Raw genomic sequence first — 19,208 nt, 5'->3', positions numbered from 1 at the left:
AGCAGCAGTTCATATAGATGCCTTTCTAATAGATTGGTCACATCTAGATCTATATGCATTCCCTCCGTTCAAGATTGTCAACAAGGTACTGCAGAAGTTCGCCTCTCACGAAGGGACAAGGTTGACGCTAGTTGCTTCCCTCTGGCCCGCGAGAGAATGGTTCACCGAGGTACTTCGATGGCTAGTAGACGTTCCCAGAACACTTCCCCTAAGGGTGGACCTTCTACGTCAGCCACGCGTAAAGAAGGTACACCAAGGCCTCCACGCTCTTCGTCTGACTGCCTTCAGACTATCGAAAGACTCTCGAGAGCTAGAGGCTTTTCGAAGGAGGCAACCAGAGCGATTGCTAGAGCAAGGAGAACATCCACCCTTAGAGTCTACCAATCGAAGTGGGAAATCTTCCGAAACTGGTGCAAGTCAGTATCCGTATCCTCGACCAGTACCTCTGTAACTCAAATAGCTGACTTCCTCTTATATCTGAGGAAAGAACGATCTCTTTCAGCTCCCACTATCAAGGGTTACAGAAGCATGTTGGCATCAGTCTTCCGTCACAGAGGCTTAGATCTTTCCAACATTAAAGATCTACAGGACCTCCTTAAGTCTTTTGAGACCACGAAGGAGCGTCGTTTGGTTACACCTGGTTGGAATTTAGACGTGGTACTAAGATTCCTTATGTCAGACAGGTTCGAACCGCTACAATCAGCCTCCCTGAAAGATCTCACCTTAAAGACACTTTTCCTGGTATGCTTAGCCACAGCTAAAAGAGTCAGTGAGATTCATGCCTTCAGCAAGAACATCGGATTCTCATCCGAAACGGCTACATGTTCTACAACTTGGTTTTCTAGCCAAACACGAGCTGCCTTCTCGGCCTTGGCCAATATCGTTCGATATTCCAAACTTATCGTATGGTTGGAAATGAACTAGAAAGAGTCTTATGTCCTGTAAGAGCTCTTAAGTTCTATTTAAAAACCTTTACGAGGCCCGTCTGAAGCTTTATGGTGTTCAGTTAAGAAACCATCTTTGCCTATGTCAAAGAATGCTTTATCCTATTTTATCAGACTGTTAATACGAGAAGCTCATTCCCATCTGAATGAGGAAGACCAAGCTTTGCTGAAGGTAAGGACACACGAAGTTAGAGCTGTCGCAACTTCCGTGGCCTTTAAACAAAATAGATCTCTGCAAAGTATAATCGACGCAACCTATTGGAAAAGCAAGTCAGTGTTCGCGTCTTTTTATCTTAAGAATGTCCAGTCTCTTTACGAGAACTGCTACACTCTGGGACCATTCGTAGCAACGAGTGCAGTAGTGGGTGAGGGCTCAACCACTACAATTCCCTAATTCCATAACCTTTTTAATCTTTCTCTTGAAATGTTTTATTATTGTTTTTGGGTTGTCCGGAAGGCTAAGAAGCCTTTCGCATCCTACTTGATTTGGCGGGTGGTCAAAGTCATTTTTTGAGAAGCGCCTGGATTAGAGGTTTTGATGAGGTCCTGTTGTATGGGTTGCAACCCTTGATACTTCAGATCCTAGGGGTCGCTCAGCATCCTAAGAGGATCGCGAGGCTCCGTAAGGAAGACGTACTTAAAAAGGCAGAGTAATTGTTCAAGTCGACTTCCTTACCAGGTACTTATTTATTTTATGTTTGTTATTTTGAATAACTGCTAAAATGAAATACAAAATACTTAGCTCATAATAATGTAAACAAGTAATGCTGGTCTCTACCCACCCCCCTGGGTGTGAATCAGCCTGTATAATCACTGGCTAAGTTTAATATTGAAAAATGTTATTTTTATTAATAAAATAAATTTTTGAATATACTTACCCGGTGATTATATATTAAAGGACCCTCCCTTCCTCCCCAATAGAGACCCAGTGGACCGAGGAGAAAATTGGTTCTGTGTTTACATTGAGTACTGAGTACCTGCTAGACAGATGGCGCTGTTGATGTACACCCCCTACCTGCATAGCGATCGCTGGCGTATTTTGAACGTAGAGTTTTCTGTCGAGCAACAGAGTTGCAGCCTATATAATCACCGGGTAAGTATATTCAAAAATTTATTTTATTAATAAAAATAACATTTTACACTAGGCCTAGCTACTTCGAAGCCGTTGTTTTATAAGCTAGTGCTCTCTCGCTCTTCTAAGAGAGCTTTACGTTTGCTAGGCGACTGGTTAATCACCAGGAGGAGTTTGGGGGAGACAGCCTTTACTTTCCCTACTTTTAAGCTGGCTTATAGAGCGAGAGTCTGATATGACACGGGAGAAGTTCTCGGCTTGGGAGTTCCTGCCTCTGCCCAGATAGACTTCTCAAACCTCATAGACTCTCCCTGGCGCATGGCCATGAGACGCTCCAAGATTTTATGGTCGACTTCAGAGCTAGACCATCTCCTGTTAGGAGTTTTTTTCGAGCGTTTGAAGTTTTGCTGTACAATTATGTCATGCATAAACAAGGCTTTCAGGGATGGCTCCAATGATCTGACAGCCACGTTCTCTGCAGGAACAAGTCCCTCAGGGATGGCCCCAATGATCTGGCAGCCATGTTCACTGCAGGAGTACGTAAGAGGCAAGTGCGCTCAATGTGTTCATTGTCAAGACAAACTTCACGATGAAGTCTACCAGGCTGTCTTGACAGCATTAATGGAAGGCGACTGGATGGTCTCTCTCGACCTTCAGGAGGCATACTTCCACATTCCTATACACCCGGATTCCCAACCGTTTCTGAGGTTTGTTTACAGGAATGTGGGGTACCAGTTTCGAGCCCTGTGCTTTGGCCTCAGTCCTGCTCCTCTCGTGTTTACGAGGCTCATGAGGAATGTGGCAAAATCCCTCCATCTATCGGGGATCCGAGCCTCCCTGTACTTGGACGACTGGCTTCTCAGAGCATCGTCCAGTCTTCGCTGTCTGCAGTATCTACATTGGACGTTGAGTCTGGCCAGGGAGTTGGGACTTTTGGTCAACCTAAAAGTCCCAACTGATCCCATCCCAGATTATTCTATATTTGGGGATGGAGATTCGCAGTCCAGTTTTTTCGGGCTTTTCCGTCTGCCACCCGAATAGAACAAGCCCTGCTCGAAGTCCAACTAATGCTGAAAAGAGAACGTTTGTTCAGTCAGGAGTTGGAACAGTCTCGTAGGGACTCTCTCATCCCTGGAGCAGTTTGTCTCACTAGGGAGACTACACCTTCTGCCTCTCCGGTTCCATCTAGCCTCTCACTGGAACTAGGACAAGACGTTAGAGACGGTATCATTCCCAGTCTCCGAATCAGTAAAGGCATGCCTGAAATGGTGGGACAGCAATATCAGTCTGAGAGAGGGACTATCCCTAGCAGTCAAGAACCCAAACCACGTGTTGTTCTCAGACGCGTCGGATTTGGGTTGGGGTGCGACCCTGGACGGTCGGGAATGCTCGGGTCTGTGGACCTCAAGTCAGAAGAGCATGCACATCAACGGCAAGGAGCTATTAGCAGTCCACTTGGCCTTGATGATATTCGAAAGCTTCTTCGAAACTAAGTGGTAGAGGTCAACTCAGACAACACCACAGCTTTGGCGTACATCTCCAAGCAAGGAGGCACACACTCCTTCACGCTGCACGATATCGCAAGGGACCTTCTCTTATGGTCAAGAAATCGAGGCATCTCCCTGTTGACGAGATTCATCCAGGGGGACTTGAACGTCTTGGCAGACTGTCTCAGTCGGAGGGGTCAGGTGATACCCACGGAATGGACCCTCCACAAGGACGTGGGCAAGAGTCTTTGGGCTACTTGGGGTCAACCCACCATAGACCTCTTTGCCTCCTCGTTGACCAAAAGGTTACCAATCTATTGCTCTCCAGTCCTAGATACAGAAGCAATCCACATAGACGCGTTTCTACTGGATTGGTCTCTTCTGGACTTATATGCATTCCCACCATTCAAGATAGTCAACAAGGTACTGCAGAAGTTCAACTCTCACGAAGGGACAAGGTTGACGTTGGTTGCTACCCTCTGGCCCGCGAGAGAGTGGTTCACCGAGGTACTTCAATGGCTGGTAGACTTTCCAAGAAGTCTTCCTCTAAGGGTAGATCTGTTACGTCAGCCCCACGTAAAGAATGTCCATCAAAGCCTCCCCGCTCTTCGTCTGACTTCCTTCAGACTATCGAAAGACTCTCAAGAGCTCGAGGCTTTTCGAAGGAGGCAGCCAGTGCGATTGCAAGAGCGAGGAGAGCTTCTACCATTAGAGTATACCAGTCGAAGTGGGAAGTCTTTCGAGACTGGTGCAAGTCAGCATCTGTGTCCTCGTCCAGTACCTCTGTAGCCCAAATCGCAGATTTTCTTTTACATCTGAGAAAGGTTCGCTCCCTTTCAGCTCCCACGATTAAGGGCTACTGGAGCATGTTGGCTTCGGTCTTTCGACATAGAGGCTTAGATCTTTCCAACAATAAAGATCTCCAAGATCTCCTTAAGTCTTTCGAGACTCTAAGGAACGTAGTTTGGCAACTCCTGGATGGAACTTAGACGTGGTCCTAAGGTTCCTCATGTCAGACAGGTTTGAGCCATTACATTCAGCCTCCCTGAAGGATCTCACCCTCAAGACACTTTTCCTAGTGTGCTTGGCTTCGGCTAAAAGGGTCAGTGAACTTCATGCCTTCAGTAAGAACATCGGCTTTTCTACAGAAAAAGCCACTTGTTCACTTCAACTTGGTTTCCTGGCCAAAAATGAACTGCCTTCTCGTCCTTGGCCTAAATCTTTTGATATTCCTTGCTTATCAGAGATCGTAGGCAACGAACTGGAAAGAGTATTATGTCCTGTTAGAGCTCTTAAGTTCTATTTAGCTCGTACTAACTCATTACGAGGTAAATCTGAGGCATTATGGTGCTCAGTTAAGAAACCATCATTGCCTATGTCAAAGAATGCTTTGTCATATTTTATCAGATTTTTAATACGAGAAGCTCATTCTCACTTGAATGAGAAAGACCGATGTTTGCTTAAGGTTAAGACGCACGAAGTTAGATCTATAGCAACCTCCGTGGCCTTCAAGCAAAATAAATCTCTGCAAAGTATTATGGACGCGACTTTTTGGAGAAGCAAGTCAGTGTTCGCGTCATTTTACTTAAAAGATGTCCAGACTCTTTACGAGGACTGCTACACACTGGGTCCATTCGTTGCAGCGAGTGCAGTAGTGGGTGAGGGTTCTACCACTACATTACCCTAATTCCAATATCCTTTTTAATCTGTCTCTTGAAATGTTTTTAATATTGTTTTTTGGGTTGTACGGAAGGCTAAGAAGCCTTTCGCATCCTGGTTGATTTGGCGGGTGGTCAAAGTCATTTCTTGAGAGCGCCCAGATTAGGGGTTTGATGAGGTCCTGTTGTATGGGTTGCAGCCCTTAATACTTCAGCTCCTGGGAGTCTTTCAGCATCCTAAGAGGATCGCTGGGCTTCGTGAGGAAGACAGATTAATAAGGCAGAGTAATCGTCTAAGTCAACTTCCTTACCAGGTACCTTTATATATTTGGGTTTTGTTATGATATAACTGTCAAAAACTCTAAGCATATACGCTGTAAACTTAATTAACTCTGGTCTCTACCCACCACCATGGGTGTGAATCAGCTATTATTCACCGGCTAAGTTAAATATTTAAAAATGATATTTTAATTATAAAGTAAATTTTTGAATACAGTATACTTACCCGGTGAATATATAAATTAAAGGCCCCCCCTTCCTCCCCGATAGAGACCCAGCGGGATGAGAAAAATTGGGTCTGTTTACATGTATATGCGGTATCTGGCCGATAGTTGGCGCTAGTGGGCACACCCGCAACCTTCATAGCGATCGCTCGCGAGTTTTTGTGTGTTTTTCTGTCGAGCCGCCGGAGGCTCAGCTATTATATATTTACCGGGTAAGTATATTCAAAAATTTATTTTATAATTAAAATATCATTTTAACCCATAGGTTATTGAATTTTGTAAAGAAATTTGGACGTGAATAAGATTATTTTAGAATTTCATCAGTCGATACTTAGAATTGAAATTTTTTTCTATTAAATTTCATTAGTTTAGAAAGATGCTGATTATTCATTTTACAGGGGTGCATTATGTAACAAGAGGAAGGCTTTTATCCTCTACATGGGATTGATGAATGGCGCATATTATGCATACTACTACCTTATGGACAATGGCAATTTGCTGATACCAGCCACCGTGTATCCAAGCAGGCTACAGCGTGTGAAGTCCAAAATATCTATCAGTAAGGTGAAGGAGGCATACAACAAGCATGGGCCAAGTATGATCTCATTCTTAATTCTTGGTGAGTATGGTTTCGTTGATAATTGCGTTGGTTGCTTAACATTTGATGCTTGACAAGTAGAAATGTTGATATTTAGTGACCACGGAGGTAGCAGCAGTATGGGATTCAGCATATGAAACTTCATTTGTGGTGGATAACGGGGAGGGTGGGCTGTGGCACCCTAGCAGTACCAGCCAAACTCGGCTGAATTCCTCGTCAGGCTGGGAGGAGCGGAGAAAGCAAAGGTCCTTTTTGTTCCTATATTTGATGTCGGCTATCCCCTAAAATTAGAGGAAGTGCCTTGGTAATTAGATAGATAGCCTTGGTAATTTACTTCTGTAGTGCTGTTTACATTACTGTTACTTTAGTGTATATGTATTGGTCATGGGGTAAATCCAGTAGAATTGTGGTGAGCCAGATATTAAAGGTTCTTTTATGTGAAAAGGATAACTTATCCTAATTATATTTTGCTGGAGGAAATATATTGTTTTACAACTTTTAAAATACTAATTGTCACGGTTCACTAAATTAGTAAGATAAGACAAAATTGGGTGATTGCTGTTTTTAACACTCAAATATCTAGACTTCATTTGTGGGATTCCTTCAACGGATAAGAGACTCGGAAAGATTGAGAGCTTTCTTTCATTATAATAGTTTTGTACGGGCACTGTACGTAAATAAGTGCTCTTCAGAAATTTTTGCCAATTACATAAATTTGTTTTATTCTTACTCTTAACATTTTAGCTGAAACTAAAGTACAATACCAATACTGAATTATTTATAAAATTTTGGTCTAATACTATAATTTGCACTTATCTTGATCTACCTGCATTTTGGTTTACATTGCTTTTGGGTTTCTAAATTGAGATAAAAATAATTAAAAATTATCATGGTCCATCATAAGATTTGGATTTTTAGAGTCCAGATCTTTACAAGATCTGATATTAGTTCAAGTGCTTTAAAGGATAACTTTAACATGGATAACCTGGTCAGCCTACTAAGAATGTTTACTAGGCTTATTTTACCCTGGAAGGATTTTTAACTTTATTAAGGAAGATAAGATTATAATAACTAGTTTACATAGTCTTTACCTGTGAAATTTGTCATTATAATTCAATATTTATTTGATATTTTAATGTCGGTGTGAAATCATGTTGTATTTTATTCCATTTTACAGGCATCATGCTGAATTTATTAAATGGCAAAAGCAGTTGGACGGATGGATTTGTGATCCTCGATATACCTTTGATGGTGACAATGTTCATGGCTACCATACTCTGGGCAATTTCGATAACGTTCTTTAACGACATATTTCATATCTTTATAACGGAGGTAAGTTGTTATTTACTATTTCATAATTGTTTAGTGATTTTATTTTTCTCTGCCTAAGAAAACTTACATTATTCAAGTATTAGGTTGAGTACCACCTGGTATCATGTTCTTTAGTTCATGAAATAAGGAATCCAGATTTTTTCCCAACTTTGTTAAATACGGTAAGGCCATTACAACTCTAATGCTTGGTCTCACGTCCAAGGATAAGTGATATTCCAGCTTCTGAAGAATCTCTTTAAACAATGCTTGAACAATAATTCATCAATCTTAGATATTTATCAACTTTGTGCTGGTTTATATCCAGCCTTCACAAATAACATCATAATGTGACAGAAAAAAGACATAGTGAATACATTAAACATTTTTAATCTCCAGGTAGAAGTAGATGAAATGTAACTACATATTGAAAAATACATTACACATTCCTTTTATTGATAATCTTCATAATGAATAATTTTCTTTTTATAGCCTATTGAAATCCCCTTGACCTCAGAGGAAGATATCAATCCAGAAACTGACTTAGATTCTTGGAGGTTGTCCCATGCACTTAGTTCAAGTGGACTTCTTCAACTTCTGGCTTTTATGGATTTAAAAACTCTAGCAGCACTTGAACCACGCAACTTCGTAAGGCGTTCTCAGATTTACGCCATCAGCCAGCCAGGTGCGTTTGATATACATTTAACAATAGTTATTAATTTCCCCTTTTGATTAGAGTTATTTCTTGTAGAAATCTGTTATGACTAACTTATAACCTCTATTATTTAGTTTTGTAAGTATTTAACTTCTCAGTTTAATGGTATTCTACCACAACTTAGCAGAAATTGACTGTTTTGTGTTATTATACATTTAAGTATTTATTTCTTAATGACTAATTTTGGGTATATTGCACCATATTGAAATTTTTGCTTTTACAGTATATGCTTAGAGGTTTGAGCTGCTGTTTAGTAATAGGAAGTTTTCAAGTATATGTTATCAAAATATTAAATACAGGTATCTATCTTCTAGGGGAGGAAATAATTGCTAAATATTTGAAGGAAAAGTTGAAAATAAAAATAAAAAACAAAGTCACTTTGCAAGACTAGAAGTTCCCACAAATTTAGGAAAAGTAAAACAAAAGTGAGTAGAGTACCTGCAGCCCCAAAGGATTGCAACAAGACCCTTTTGGGGTATCTATTGTGTGCGACTCTTGCGATAAATATCCCCTTTACTACTAAAGAGCAGAAGGTACTGAAGTGGAAAAGCTACAATGAAAATTGGTCCTAAGCTAATAATGATCTTTTTTTCCTCACAAATATTTCAACCCCCTAACGTCAATAAATAGATCTCATTTTTTCTCGATCAAAACACTATGTGAAGCTTGGGAATATATACATTAACTAAAACTAATCCTTTAGATATCAACAGTGCTGTAATATCCTCAGTAAGTTCATAAATGTCTACGTATAATTGTTCTGTATTCTGAATGAAAATTTTATCTATCGTTTTTTCTTCAGGTGGTCATCCCCGTAACTGGCTCGGCATCATGAATCCATCTCTAAATCTGATCCGTAAATTCACCGACAGACTTAGGAGACATAATTGTCCAGAGGAAATACCTAAAGTTCCGGTGAAACCTTTGGATCCTTCTGTCGCTTCTACTGATATCAATAAAAATGCTGTTGTCAAGGCACCAACTGTTACTATGAAGGAAAGACTACAAAAGGTATTTTCTCTTGAAAGTTGATGAGATTTTTTTACTGTTTTGAATAATAGCTCTCATTGTTGCATTGTAAAGCTTACTAATGAATTTTATTTAGCATGTTGGCAAAGTTTTGTGTTGTAATTGATATGAATAATAAGATAGGCTTGTTATTTAACCTTTAAATTTTGGTTGGTACGGGGGCTAACGCCCCAGATCTCCTAAGGAAGTGCCTCGTAAGTATAGATAGGAGAAATACAAATTACTTGAAATTTGTTATATTGCAGCATCTTTATTGTGTAATATAGGAATCTTCCCTACAAAAAACTATACTCTAGTCACCAAATGTAAATGCTTTATTATGCATCAAATTTCAGATTTTGGACGGTCTTAAGAAGTATCCGGTGTTTGCATATTTCCTTGCTGAATTGCCAGATGCAACGAATCGAAGTATATTTGCTGATGCTCTTCCTGTGATTTGGGCAGTTCAAGGTAAAAAAACTAAGCTTCCTTTGTTAATGTTGGTAATAAAGACATAAAGTTTATGAATTTTAATAAGGGTTTCAAAAGATGATATCTGCTAATTCATACCTTGCTTTTAGTTGTTGCTATAATGGATGAGTAATATTGTAAATGAAACTAGAAATTTGTTTATAAAATTGTTGTTTCCAGCATAGGTTAGTTTTTTTCACGATCACAGAATACAATACACTTTGTGTGAGACAGCCTGTCTGCTATATGAATAGACAATTATTTACATTTTACAGTATTCCATTAAGTTATAAGATGAAAATAGCAGTTCCCAAAAAGCTGATAAATTGCATGGGATGTTCTGCCAAATCATTTGAAAAATTGGACTTTTTACCCTGCATATGTTTTGAATGTGATTGTTCTTTATACAGTACATTTATTATTATTTTTTTTTTTTTATTAATGATAGTGATGTTAGGTCAGTTATATCTAACATTAAAGAGTATAATCAGTGTATTCCAATCTAATTATTGTATATCACCTTAATTGTTATGCCAATTTATTTTCTGTACCTTAATTATAATATTTTATTTTACCTTTTACAGCATTTGGAGATCTTGTTTCTTCATCATTCACAGAAGACAAATATGGCGTTGCACAAAGAAACATACCAGATATTTTGGCAGCATTTTTGCAGCTTCAAAAGGTATGACTTCATGGATGGTAGTTACATTTTGTTATGTACCTTTAGTTATAGGCCATTGAATTTCATAATCAAGATTCAGTTAGAAATTACTGTATATCTTGGAAGGCTGAATTTTGTATAAACAGAAGAAGAATTATTATTATTACTTGCTAAGCTACAACTAGTTGGAAAAGCAGGATGCTATAAGCCCTAAGGCTCCAGCAGGGAAAATAGCCTAGTGAGGAAAGGAAACAAGGAAATAAATAAACTGCAAGAAAAATAATTAATAATTAGAATTGAATAATTTAAGAACAGTAATGGCATTAAAATAAATGTTTCATATATAAACTAAAATTTTTTTAACAAAACAAGAGGAAGATAAATAAGATAAGTGTGCCCAAGTGTACCCTCAAGCAAGAGAGCTCTTTCTCTTCCTCTTGTTTCGTTGAAGTTTTTATATTTTATACTGTATAGGAAATATTTATTTGTTCCAACACAGAGTACTTACCTAGAACTACTTTCTTAGGAGTTACTGGTAACTCTCCAAACCGACCAGAATTTTGTGTAGTTTACCCTATTCCCGTTTTCTATGGGGTTAACCTCAGGCGGAGTGATACGCGCCCTGAGGCGACCCGGGGTCGGAGAGCGTGCTAGCTCAGGTCGTGCTCCTCAGTAAGTTTCTGGTCGCAACGTGATTACCATCTCGCCGCGCTCTCTCTTACCCAGTGCGACCCTTTGTGTCTACCATGCGGTTCCCACGTGTCCTTATCCTTATCCTTTCCTCTGTGTCTCTTGGTGTGTTAGTGTTTCGTTATGGAGCATCCCCGCCGTTGCCCTGGGCCTGTGGCCGGTAAGTCTTGTGGGGCTTTCCTCTCCAAGCCCGAGGTTGACCCGCACTCGCTGTGTTCTTCATGTAGGGGCAAGGTGTGCTCCCCTACCACTACGTGCTCGGAGTGCGAGTCCTGGGGCGAGATCCAGTGGGTCCTTTATGGCACGAAGAAGAAGAAGGCGGCCAAGAAGTCGCCCAAGAAAGCCAACGTGTCTTCTTCTTTGGTGTCTCCAGATGCCTCGTCGGAACGAGGCTCCCTTCCATCTTCCCCTACCCAGAGTAGGGGACGAGGTAAGTCCGCTGCGGGAAAGCGGCCCATTACCCTTCCCCAGGAGTCTGAATTGTCTGTTGGGGAAGATTCTGGTGTGATACAGGCATGTGAGGGGCCTGAGGGAAGTGCAGGAGTGTGTGTGGGAGACGAGGTCCTGGTGTCCACAGGGCCCATCTCTACTGAAGACTTTGCCCATCTCTACTGAAGACTTTATGTGGGGGAAGTCGGGTGCTACCTCTTCCCCAGCATCATGGGTATGTGTTTCAGGTGCTTCGGCCGGCAGGGGAGACGCCGAGAAAGGAAGTTCTTCTAAGTCGGACCCCGCCGTTTAGGATCCCCCTAGGACGCCCTTCAGGTCACTCTTCAGACTAGAGGAGGAGTTCGATCATTGGTTCGCCCGTAAGAAGGTACCTCGGTCTCCCCCGGCGCCCTCGTCAACGCTCCCGCCCGTCTTTCTTCAGCCCGCGACACTAGAGATTCGACATGGAGTTCCCCCTGCTGCATTGGACGTCTCAGGTGATTCGCCGGATTCCCTCTCCTTCTCCTCGGATTCATCGTCATCGGAGGACGGACCCAAGTCCACGAAGAGGAAGCGGGAGAGGTCCCGGAAAAAGAAGAAGGCTAAAAGGAGTAGATCGAAGGATTGGGTGAACATCACGGTGCCCCGGAGCGAGCTGTTTAAGGTTACCACAGCCGCGGCCGCTTCCAGTTGGCTCCCTAGAGCCTCATCTCCACCGTCTCGCCCCTCCTTCTCCTCCTACGGACCAGAGTCCCGTCAGGGGAGGTCGATCCCAGCCCCCTGTGACGCACCTAGCCAGCCGCAGGCACCTTGGCTGACTTCATTAAGCACCAAGGGCGCCCGGCGGCCCGGGATAATCCCACGGACACGAGAAACCCCGCAGGGCAAGGTAATCCCATGACAGATACCTTCGCCTCTGCGGGTCCGCCCGTGCCACGGGCAGGCCCATCCAACGTTACCCCCCCCCACCGTCACCGAAGATACGCGTGCGGAGGGACTGGTGACGGAGGCCCTGGTAGCAGGAGGAGAGTGCTCATCGGATGACATCTCCTCCTATCAGAAAGTGTCGGCCCTCATAAGACGGAACCATCGGCTAGATGAGCCCAAGCCCGCGGCGGAATAGACCTGGCTCTCCGGACTCAGTAGGATTGTGGAGAATCCAGTGCAACAGAAGCCCTCCTTAGCTCTACCCTTAGCTCCTGATGTCAAGCTTGGTATGGAGCACATAGACAAATTCTTGGCCGGCCTGGCAGACGCCCCTAGGAGCCAAAGTTCCTCGAAGCTGCTCCCGGGGCTAAGGACGCAGAAAAGATTCTACGTGCTAGAAGGTCGTCGTGGAGGGACCCGCGCAGTGGAGTCAGCCATTACCGCGTTGAACCAGGGTGCCACTGAAGACAGAGCGTCCACGGCCCCGGTGTGCTTCTCCCGTACGGAGACTTCCATGGTGGAGGACATGGCTCAAGACTTGGTTTACGTGTCCTCCTGGTTAGACTGGTGGGCCTGCACTTTGGTAGGCTTTCAGTCGTCACATGATCTCTCCCTCCCAGAGAACCAGTCCTTATTGAAAGAGCTGATTAGCTCAGGGGGCAAAGCCCTAAAGTTTTTATCTTATCAATCTCTCTCCCAGGCCACCAATTGGGTCCTGTGGAAGAGGGATACAGTCCTCAGCAAGTTAGTGAGGAAACTCCCCGACCGAGAAGCGAGAAAGTTGAGGAATACCTCGGTGTGGGACGAGTCAATCTTCCCCCTCAAGCTAGTGGAAGAGACGATGGAGAGGGTGAGGAAAATGAAGGACGTGGGAGAGCATAGACCTCCCCCTATGAGACGCCCACCACACAGGAGACCCTCTGTGGACGTCCCTCACTCATCCCGGGCATCCCCTGCCCAACCTAAAAGAGAGGCTTCTTCGGACCCTTGGCTTCAAGCAACACAGCCCCTCAGTCAAACTTTAGACCGTCCTTCAGCAACTCAAGGAGAGGTCGGTCCGGCCGCTCCTCCAGAAGGAGATAGGAGGCGAGGCCCCCTACTCCTACTGGAGCCTCAAGTAGGGGGATGCCTCAAACACTCTTGGCAAGCATGGCAGGATTACGGTGCGGATCCCTGGACAGTGACAGTCCTGAGGGAAGGTTACAGACTACCCTTCCTAGCAGAACCTCCCCCTCTCATTCCGGCCTGTAGTGGTTGATACCCAAGGACCCCTTGAAACGGGCGGCATTGCAGGAACAGGTGTCGTCCATGATCTCTAAGGGAGCGTTGGAACCAGTCGAAGATCCCGGCCCGGAGTTCTACAGCAGGCTCTTCCTGGTGGAGAAGGCGACAGGGGGGTGGAGGCCAGTAATAGACCTGTTGGCCCTCAACAAGTTTGTGGCAAAAACCAACTTCAAGATGGACACTGTGAGTACAGTGTTGGCCGCCTTGAGAGAAGGGGACCTCATGATATCCCTGGATCTCAAGGACGCTTACTTCCAAATCCCCGTTCACCCCTCCAGCAGGAAGTTCCTCAGGATGATGAAGTGGGATACCCGAGTCCTGCAATTCAAGACCCTTTGCTTCGGACTGTCGACAGCTCCCAAGTGTTTACAAGAGTTTTCACGACGGTCTCCGTATGGGCACACGAGCAGGGCATCCGTCTGATCCGATACTTGGACGATTGGTTGCTTCTTTCAGCCTCAAGGGAAGAACTGAGGGAGCAAGGCGCAAAGTTGCTCCGTCTCTGCAAAGAATTGGGTATCACGGTCAACTTAGAAAAGTCCCAGTTGAGTCCCACCACCAGAATGACCTACTTGGGGATGGTCCTGGACACCCGGTTAGTGAGAGCCTTCCCCTCATTGGAGAGGTTGGAAAACCTGGAGCGAGTTCTGCAACCCTTCCTGACGGACCAACCCAGGAGGGCCAAGGATTGGCAGAAGTTGCTAGGCCACCTAGTGTCGTTAGAGAAGTTAGTACCACAGGGGAGACTCAAACTCCGGGCAGTGCAATGGAACCTGAAGGAACACTGGACCCAAGGAAGAAATCCCCACAAGGTGGTTCCGGTCTCCCCAGAAGCGAAGGTGGTCCTACAGTGGTGGCACGACAGAATGAACACCGAGAAGGGGATGCCCTTCGCCCCCGACCCTCCGGAGGTGCTATTGTTCACGGACGCATCGAAGGAAGGTTGGGGGGCTTACCTACTCGACAAGTCGACAAAAGGAAGATGGTCGCGCGAGGAAGCAACGCGACATAAACATTCTAGAGATGATGGCCGTACTGAGGGCGAGTCAGGAATTCGTTCACCTCCTCCGGGGGAACACCGTGGCCTTAATGTGTGACAACGCCACGGTAGTAGCCTACGTAAAGAAGCAAGGGGGTCTAAAGTCGAAGGAGCTATGCGCGTTATCCGGAGAGAACTACTAGAATGGGCTGCAAAAGAAGGGATCGAAATCACAGCAAGGTTCATCCCAGGAAAGAACAACGTCCTGGCAGACGGCCTCAGCAGAGTAGGCCAGGTGATAGGGTCAGAGTGGACTCTACACCCGGGAGTAGCTCGGGCAGTCATACTGAAGTGGGGCTCTCCGGTAGTGGACCTTTTCGCCACACGTCTGAACGCCCAGCTCCCCGTGTTCTGTTCTCCAGTCCCAGATCCGTCAGCAGCGTTCGAGGACGCCATCCAACACCCTTGGGACGGCCTCGATGTGTACGCCTTCCTTCCCTTCGGGATGATCAGGCAAGTCCTCAACAGAGTGAGAGCAACAGCTAACCTCCAGATGACTTTGGTTGCGCCTTGGTGGCCGGAGAGGGAGTGGTTCGCAGACCTAAAAGAACTGGCCCTTTTTCCTCCTTGGCCGCTTCCAGACAGGCCAGACCTCCTCCGTCAATCCCACTTACAAAGGTTTCACGAAAACCCTCGGTCCCTCCGCCTTCACGCGTGGAGGTTATCGAGCGGCTCCTGAAGAAGGATGGATACTCATCGAGGACCGCGGCGAGGATGTCAAGTTACTTAAGGCGTTCCTCAATCGCAGTCTACCAGGCAAAATGGGCAGTCTTCTCAAAATGGTGCACTTCCGGGATATCAAACCCTTGGGGGCTTCGATTCACGACATAGCGGACTTCCTGGTGTACCTCAGAGACGATGTGAGCTCTTCCATTCCAGCCATAAAAGGAGTACGTGCAGCATTAGGTCAGGTCTTCCTCCTAAAGGGCATTGATTTGGGAGCCTCCCGTCACATCTCGATGCTCATCAGGAGTTTTGAACAGTCATGTCCCCCACAAGAGGTGAGGGTACCGCAGTGGCGCCTAGCTAGAGTACTCAAAGCCCTGTCAGAACCGCCCTTCAAGCCCCTCAAGGACATCCTGGATAAGGAACTCACCCTCAAAACAGTCTTCCTCTTGGCCCTGGCTTCGGCAAAGAGAGTTAGTGAGTTACACGGACTATCGTTCGAGGTCTCACACTCAAAGGGGTGGCGTGAGGCTTCGTTTAAATTCGTCCCTAGCTTTGTGGCCAAAACACAGAACCCGGCTTGTTGGGATCCTCGGTTCGAGGGCTTTTCGGTGCCAGCAATCCCTCGGTCAGACAACCCTAAAGACTTGCTCTTATGCTCGGTCAGAGCAGTAAGGAAATACCTGGAAAGGACATCGAAGCTCCGACCTGAGATCAAGAGTTTATTCGTTTTGACCGGACGTGTGAAGAAACCAGTCTCCAAGAATTCAATCTCCTTCTGGCTACACCAAGTGATCAAGAGGGCTTACGATGCCTCAGGAACCTCTCTCTCAGGCAAACCAAAGCCTCATGATATTAGGGGTCTTAGCACCTCCCTAGCGTTTGAAAAGAACATGGCCGTTGGCCAAATCCCGAAAGCGGGTACCTGGTCCAGACAGTCCACGTTCACGGAGCACTACCTGAAGGACTGTTCTAGGAAATCCTTGGACGGGTTCACCCTTGGCCCTGTCATTTCGGCCCTTCAAAAGATTTAAGGTCATGGCCCAGGGGAAACCGGGGGCGGTAAGCAAAGAGACACATGTTCATCCCTTACCTTTCCCCTTATCATCCTTCCCCTTACCCTTAATCCCCTGCGTGGAAGCGACTCAAAAGGCCCTAGCGGCCAGGATATACGTCTTCAGCAAGGAATACGTCTCGGAAGTGTTTGTACAGAGGTAAGCCACTTAGACACTAAGATAGTTTTTTGGGTAGTTTCCCCTATTTTCATACAGTTTTCTAGTTGTGGTCGTCGGAACCTAGTCCCCTATCTAGGTTCCCTTTTCCCCTCGTGCTTCCAACCTTCGGTCCCTAGTCCCTGCAGGACACTCCCTCCTCCTAAAGTAAGTCTCCTAAGAAAGTAGTTCTAGGTAAGTACTCTTTGTTGGAACAAATCACAAATTTTTAAGTAATTTGTATTTTTCCTAACATACTTACCTAGAACTACTTTCGGGTTATGGCCCACCCATCCTTCCCCGAGGGCCCTGCAAGGCTGAGGAGAACCTTTCCGACGAAACTTACTTGAGGAGCATGACCTGAGCTAGCACGCTCTCCGACCCCGGGTCGCCTCAGGGCGTGTATCACTCCGCCTGAGGTTACCCCCATAGAAAACGGGAATAAGGTAAACTACACAAAATTCTGGTCGGTTGGGAAAGAGTTACCAGTAACTCCTAAGAAAGTAGTTCTAGGTAAGTATGTTAGGAAAAATACAAATTTCTTAAAAATTTGTGATTTTAATGGTGTTACTGTTCTTGAAATATTTTATTTTTCCTTGTTTCCTTTCCTCACTCAGTTATTTTCCTTGTTGGGGCAACTGGGCTTAGAGCATCCTGCTTTTCCAACTAGGGTTGTACCTTAGCAAGTAATGATGGGAAGGGTGGTGCAATAAATAACAGCCTATTGGCCATCATGTGCCAGGTATTTAATTCTATACTATGTCTCCCTCGGGGGAGAAAGTCCTTCATTTACCAAATACTAGGTATATAACCAATTACTGGCCATGCCTTATTAGCCTACTCAACCATATGATGGATTGATAGGAAGTTGCTGGAGTCATCTTCCTCCTTTCCGTATGGGACCAGGGGTTACTCCACTAATAGTTCAGTGGCCACTTTCCTCTTGGTAAGGGTAGAAGAGAGACTTTAGCTATGGTAAGCAGCTATTCTAGAAGGACAATCCAGAATCTAGCCATTGTTCTCTAGTCTTGGGTAGTGCCATAGCCTCTGTACCATAGTCTTCCACTGTCTTGGGTTAGAGTTCTCGTGCTTGAAGCTACACTCGAGCACACTATTCTATCTTATATCTCTTCCTCTTGTTTTGTTAGTTTTTATAGGTGATATTTATTGTAATGTCATTACTCTTCTTAAAATATTCTAATTTACTCTTTTCCTTTCCTCACTGGGCTATTTTCCCTGTTGGAGGTCTGGGCTTATAGCATCCTGCTTTTCCAACTAGGGTTGTAGCTTAGCAAGTAATAATAATAATAATATTCCAAGGAAGAAAAAGAACCAGCCAATTCAGTTCTATGCAGGATTTCCTTTAACCATTAAATTAGTCTCAATATTTTAAAGGGCAAAATATTTGTATATGTGTATGAATCATTTGTATTTTTCCATGCTATACAAACTTGTCCTTAAATGGTTAACATCCCAATCCACCTACAGCACCCTTCAAAGTCATGAACCAAAAGATTAAATTGAGAGTATCAGGAGTGTAGGCGGGGCCACTCGTATCTCATGAATGATTTCAACACCTGTTCCAGTTCCTCTGAAGACATTACTATTTCAGAGGACTCAGAATTATATAAGTAGGAAAAATACAAATGTTAATTTTTTATAATGGTACGTTTAAAATTCTGAAAATATAAATAATTGCTGCTATAGTTGGAATTAAATCATTTTTGGTTTTCTTTGCAGGTAGTGGATGGTCTAAGCAGAGGAACTATATCCAAGAGAGCCGGCACAAGTGACTCGTTACCAGCTGAATTTAAATTAAGAAGAGCTCTCCGTTCAGCCTTACGATCTGCATTGTATACAGTCACAACCACGTTTGGACCGTCCATATTGTAAGTTTCATACTTATAGTTGCCTGGTTAATTTGAAGATTTAGATAGGGAAAGTATATAATTAAGAGTTTTTGTTGGTTGAATGTACATTAAAAGAGATATAAAAGGTAATTTAAACATTAATAGTAAATAAAGAAAAGTAATACACTGGTATGACTAAAAAAAAGATCTCTGTCTGTTCCTACAATGGGTGGTAAGTAAAGTTTTGAAGTAAGATGGAACACACCTAAATCCAATACTCTAAGCACGAGAGTTGCTCACCTATGCGAATGCAGTAGTAAAGCCATGATTTAGAACATAAAAACACACTTTGTGATATGGAAACATGACTGAGACTTGATAAAATAAAACCATAACCAAAGAAATACTGTACATTTCCTTTATGGAAGGTTGTTTTTCAATATTAACTTACCCGATGATCATATAGCTGTCAGCTCTGCTGCCCGACAGAAAAACCTACGGGCGGAATACGCCAGCGATCGCTATACAGGTGGGGGTGTACATCAACAGCGCCATCTGTCAAGTAGGTACTCAAGTACTCGATGTCAACAAAGAACCAATTTTCTCTCTGTCGTGCCACTGGCAAGACCTACTAAATACGCTGTTACTAACTGGATTTGTTTTCACAACTATTTGGTGAAGTAC

At 44.1% G+C, this 19,208-nt stretch overlaps 2 protein-coding genes across 2 annotated transcripts in view; one reads left to right on the top strand and one right to left on the bottom strand.

The window, feature by feature from the left end:
- LOC137657601 (uncharacterized) overlaps window positions 1-19,208 on the bottom strand; it is a 315,322-nt gene that overhangs the window by 173,190 nt on the left and 122,924 nt on the right. The window lies entirely within an intron of this gene.
- The window catches only part of LOC137657600 (nucleoporin NDC1-like), a 74,853-nt gene that overhangs the window by 41,982 nt on the left and 13,663 nt on the right, over window positions 1-19,208 (top strand). Inside the window, exons 4-10 of the mRNA XM_068391958.1 lie at window positions 6,063-6,283; window positions 7,440-7,594; window positions 8,063-8,255; window positions 9,088-9,296; window positions 9,650-9,764; window positions 10,349-10,449; window positions 18,415-18,563. Of these exons, the coding sequence (XP_068248059.1) occupies window positions 6,063-6,283; window positions 7,440-7,594; window positions 8,063-8,255; window positions 9,088-9,296; window positions 9,650-9,764; window positions 10,349-10,449; window positions 18,415-18,563 (1,143 nt within the window). The remainder of the gene's footprint in view (window positions 1-6,062; window positions 6,284-7,439; window positions 7,595-8,062; window positions 8,256-9,087; window positions 9,297-9,649; window positions 9,765-10,348; window positions 10,450-18,414; window positions 18,564-19,208) is intronic.

The sequence above is a fragment of the Palaemon carinicauda genome, chromosome 18 (genome assembly GCF_036898095.1).
Source record: "Palaemon carinicauda isolate YSFRI2023 chromosome 18, ASM3689809v2, whole genome shotgun sequence".
Taxonomy (NCBI): domain Eukaryota; kingdom Metazoa; phylum Arthropoda; class Malacostraca; order Decapoda; family Palaemonidae; genus Palaemon; species Palaemon carinicauda.
This window is presented reverse-complemented; position numbering and strand designations above follow the sequence as displayed.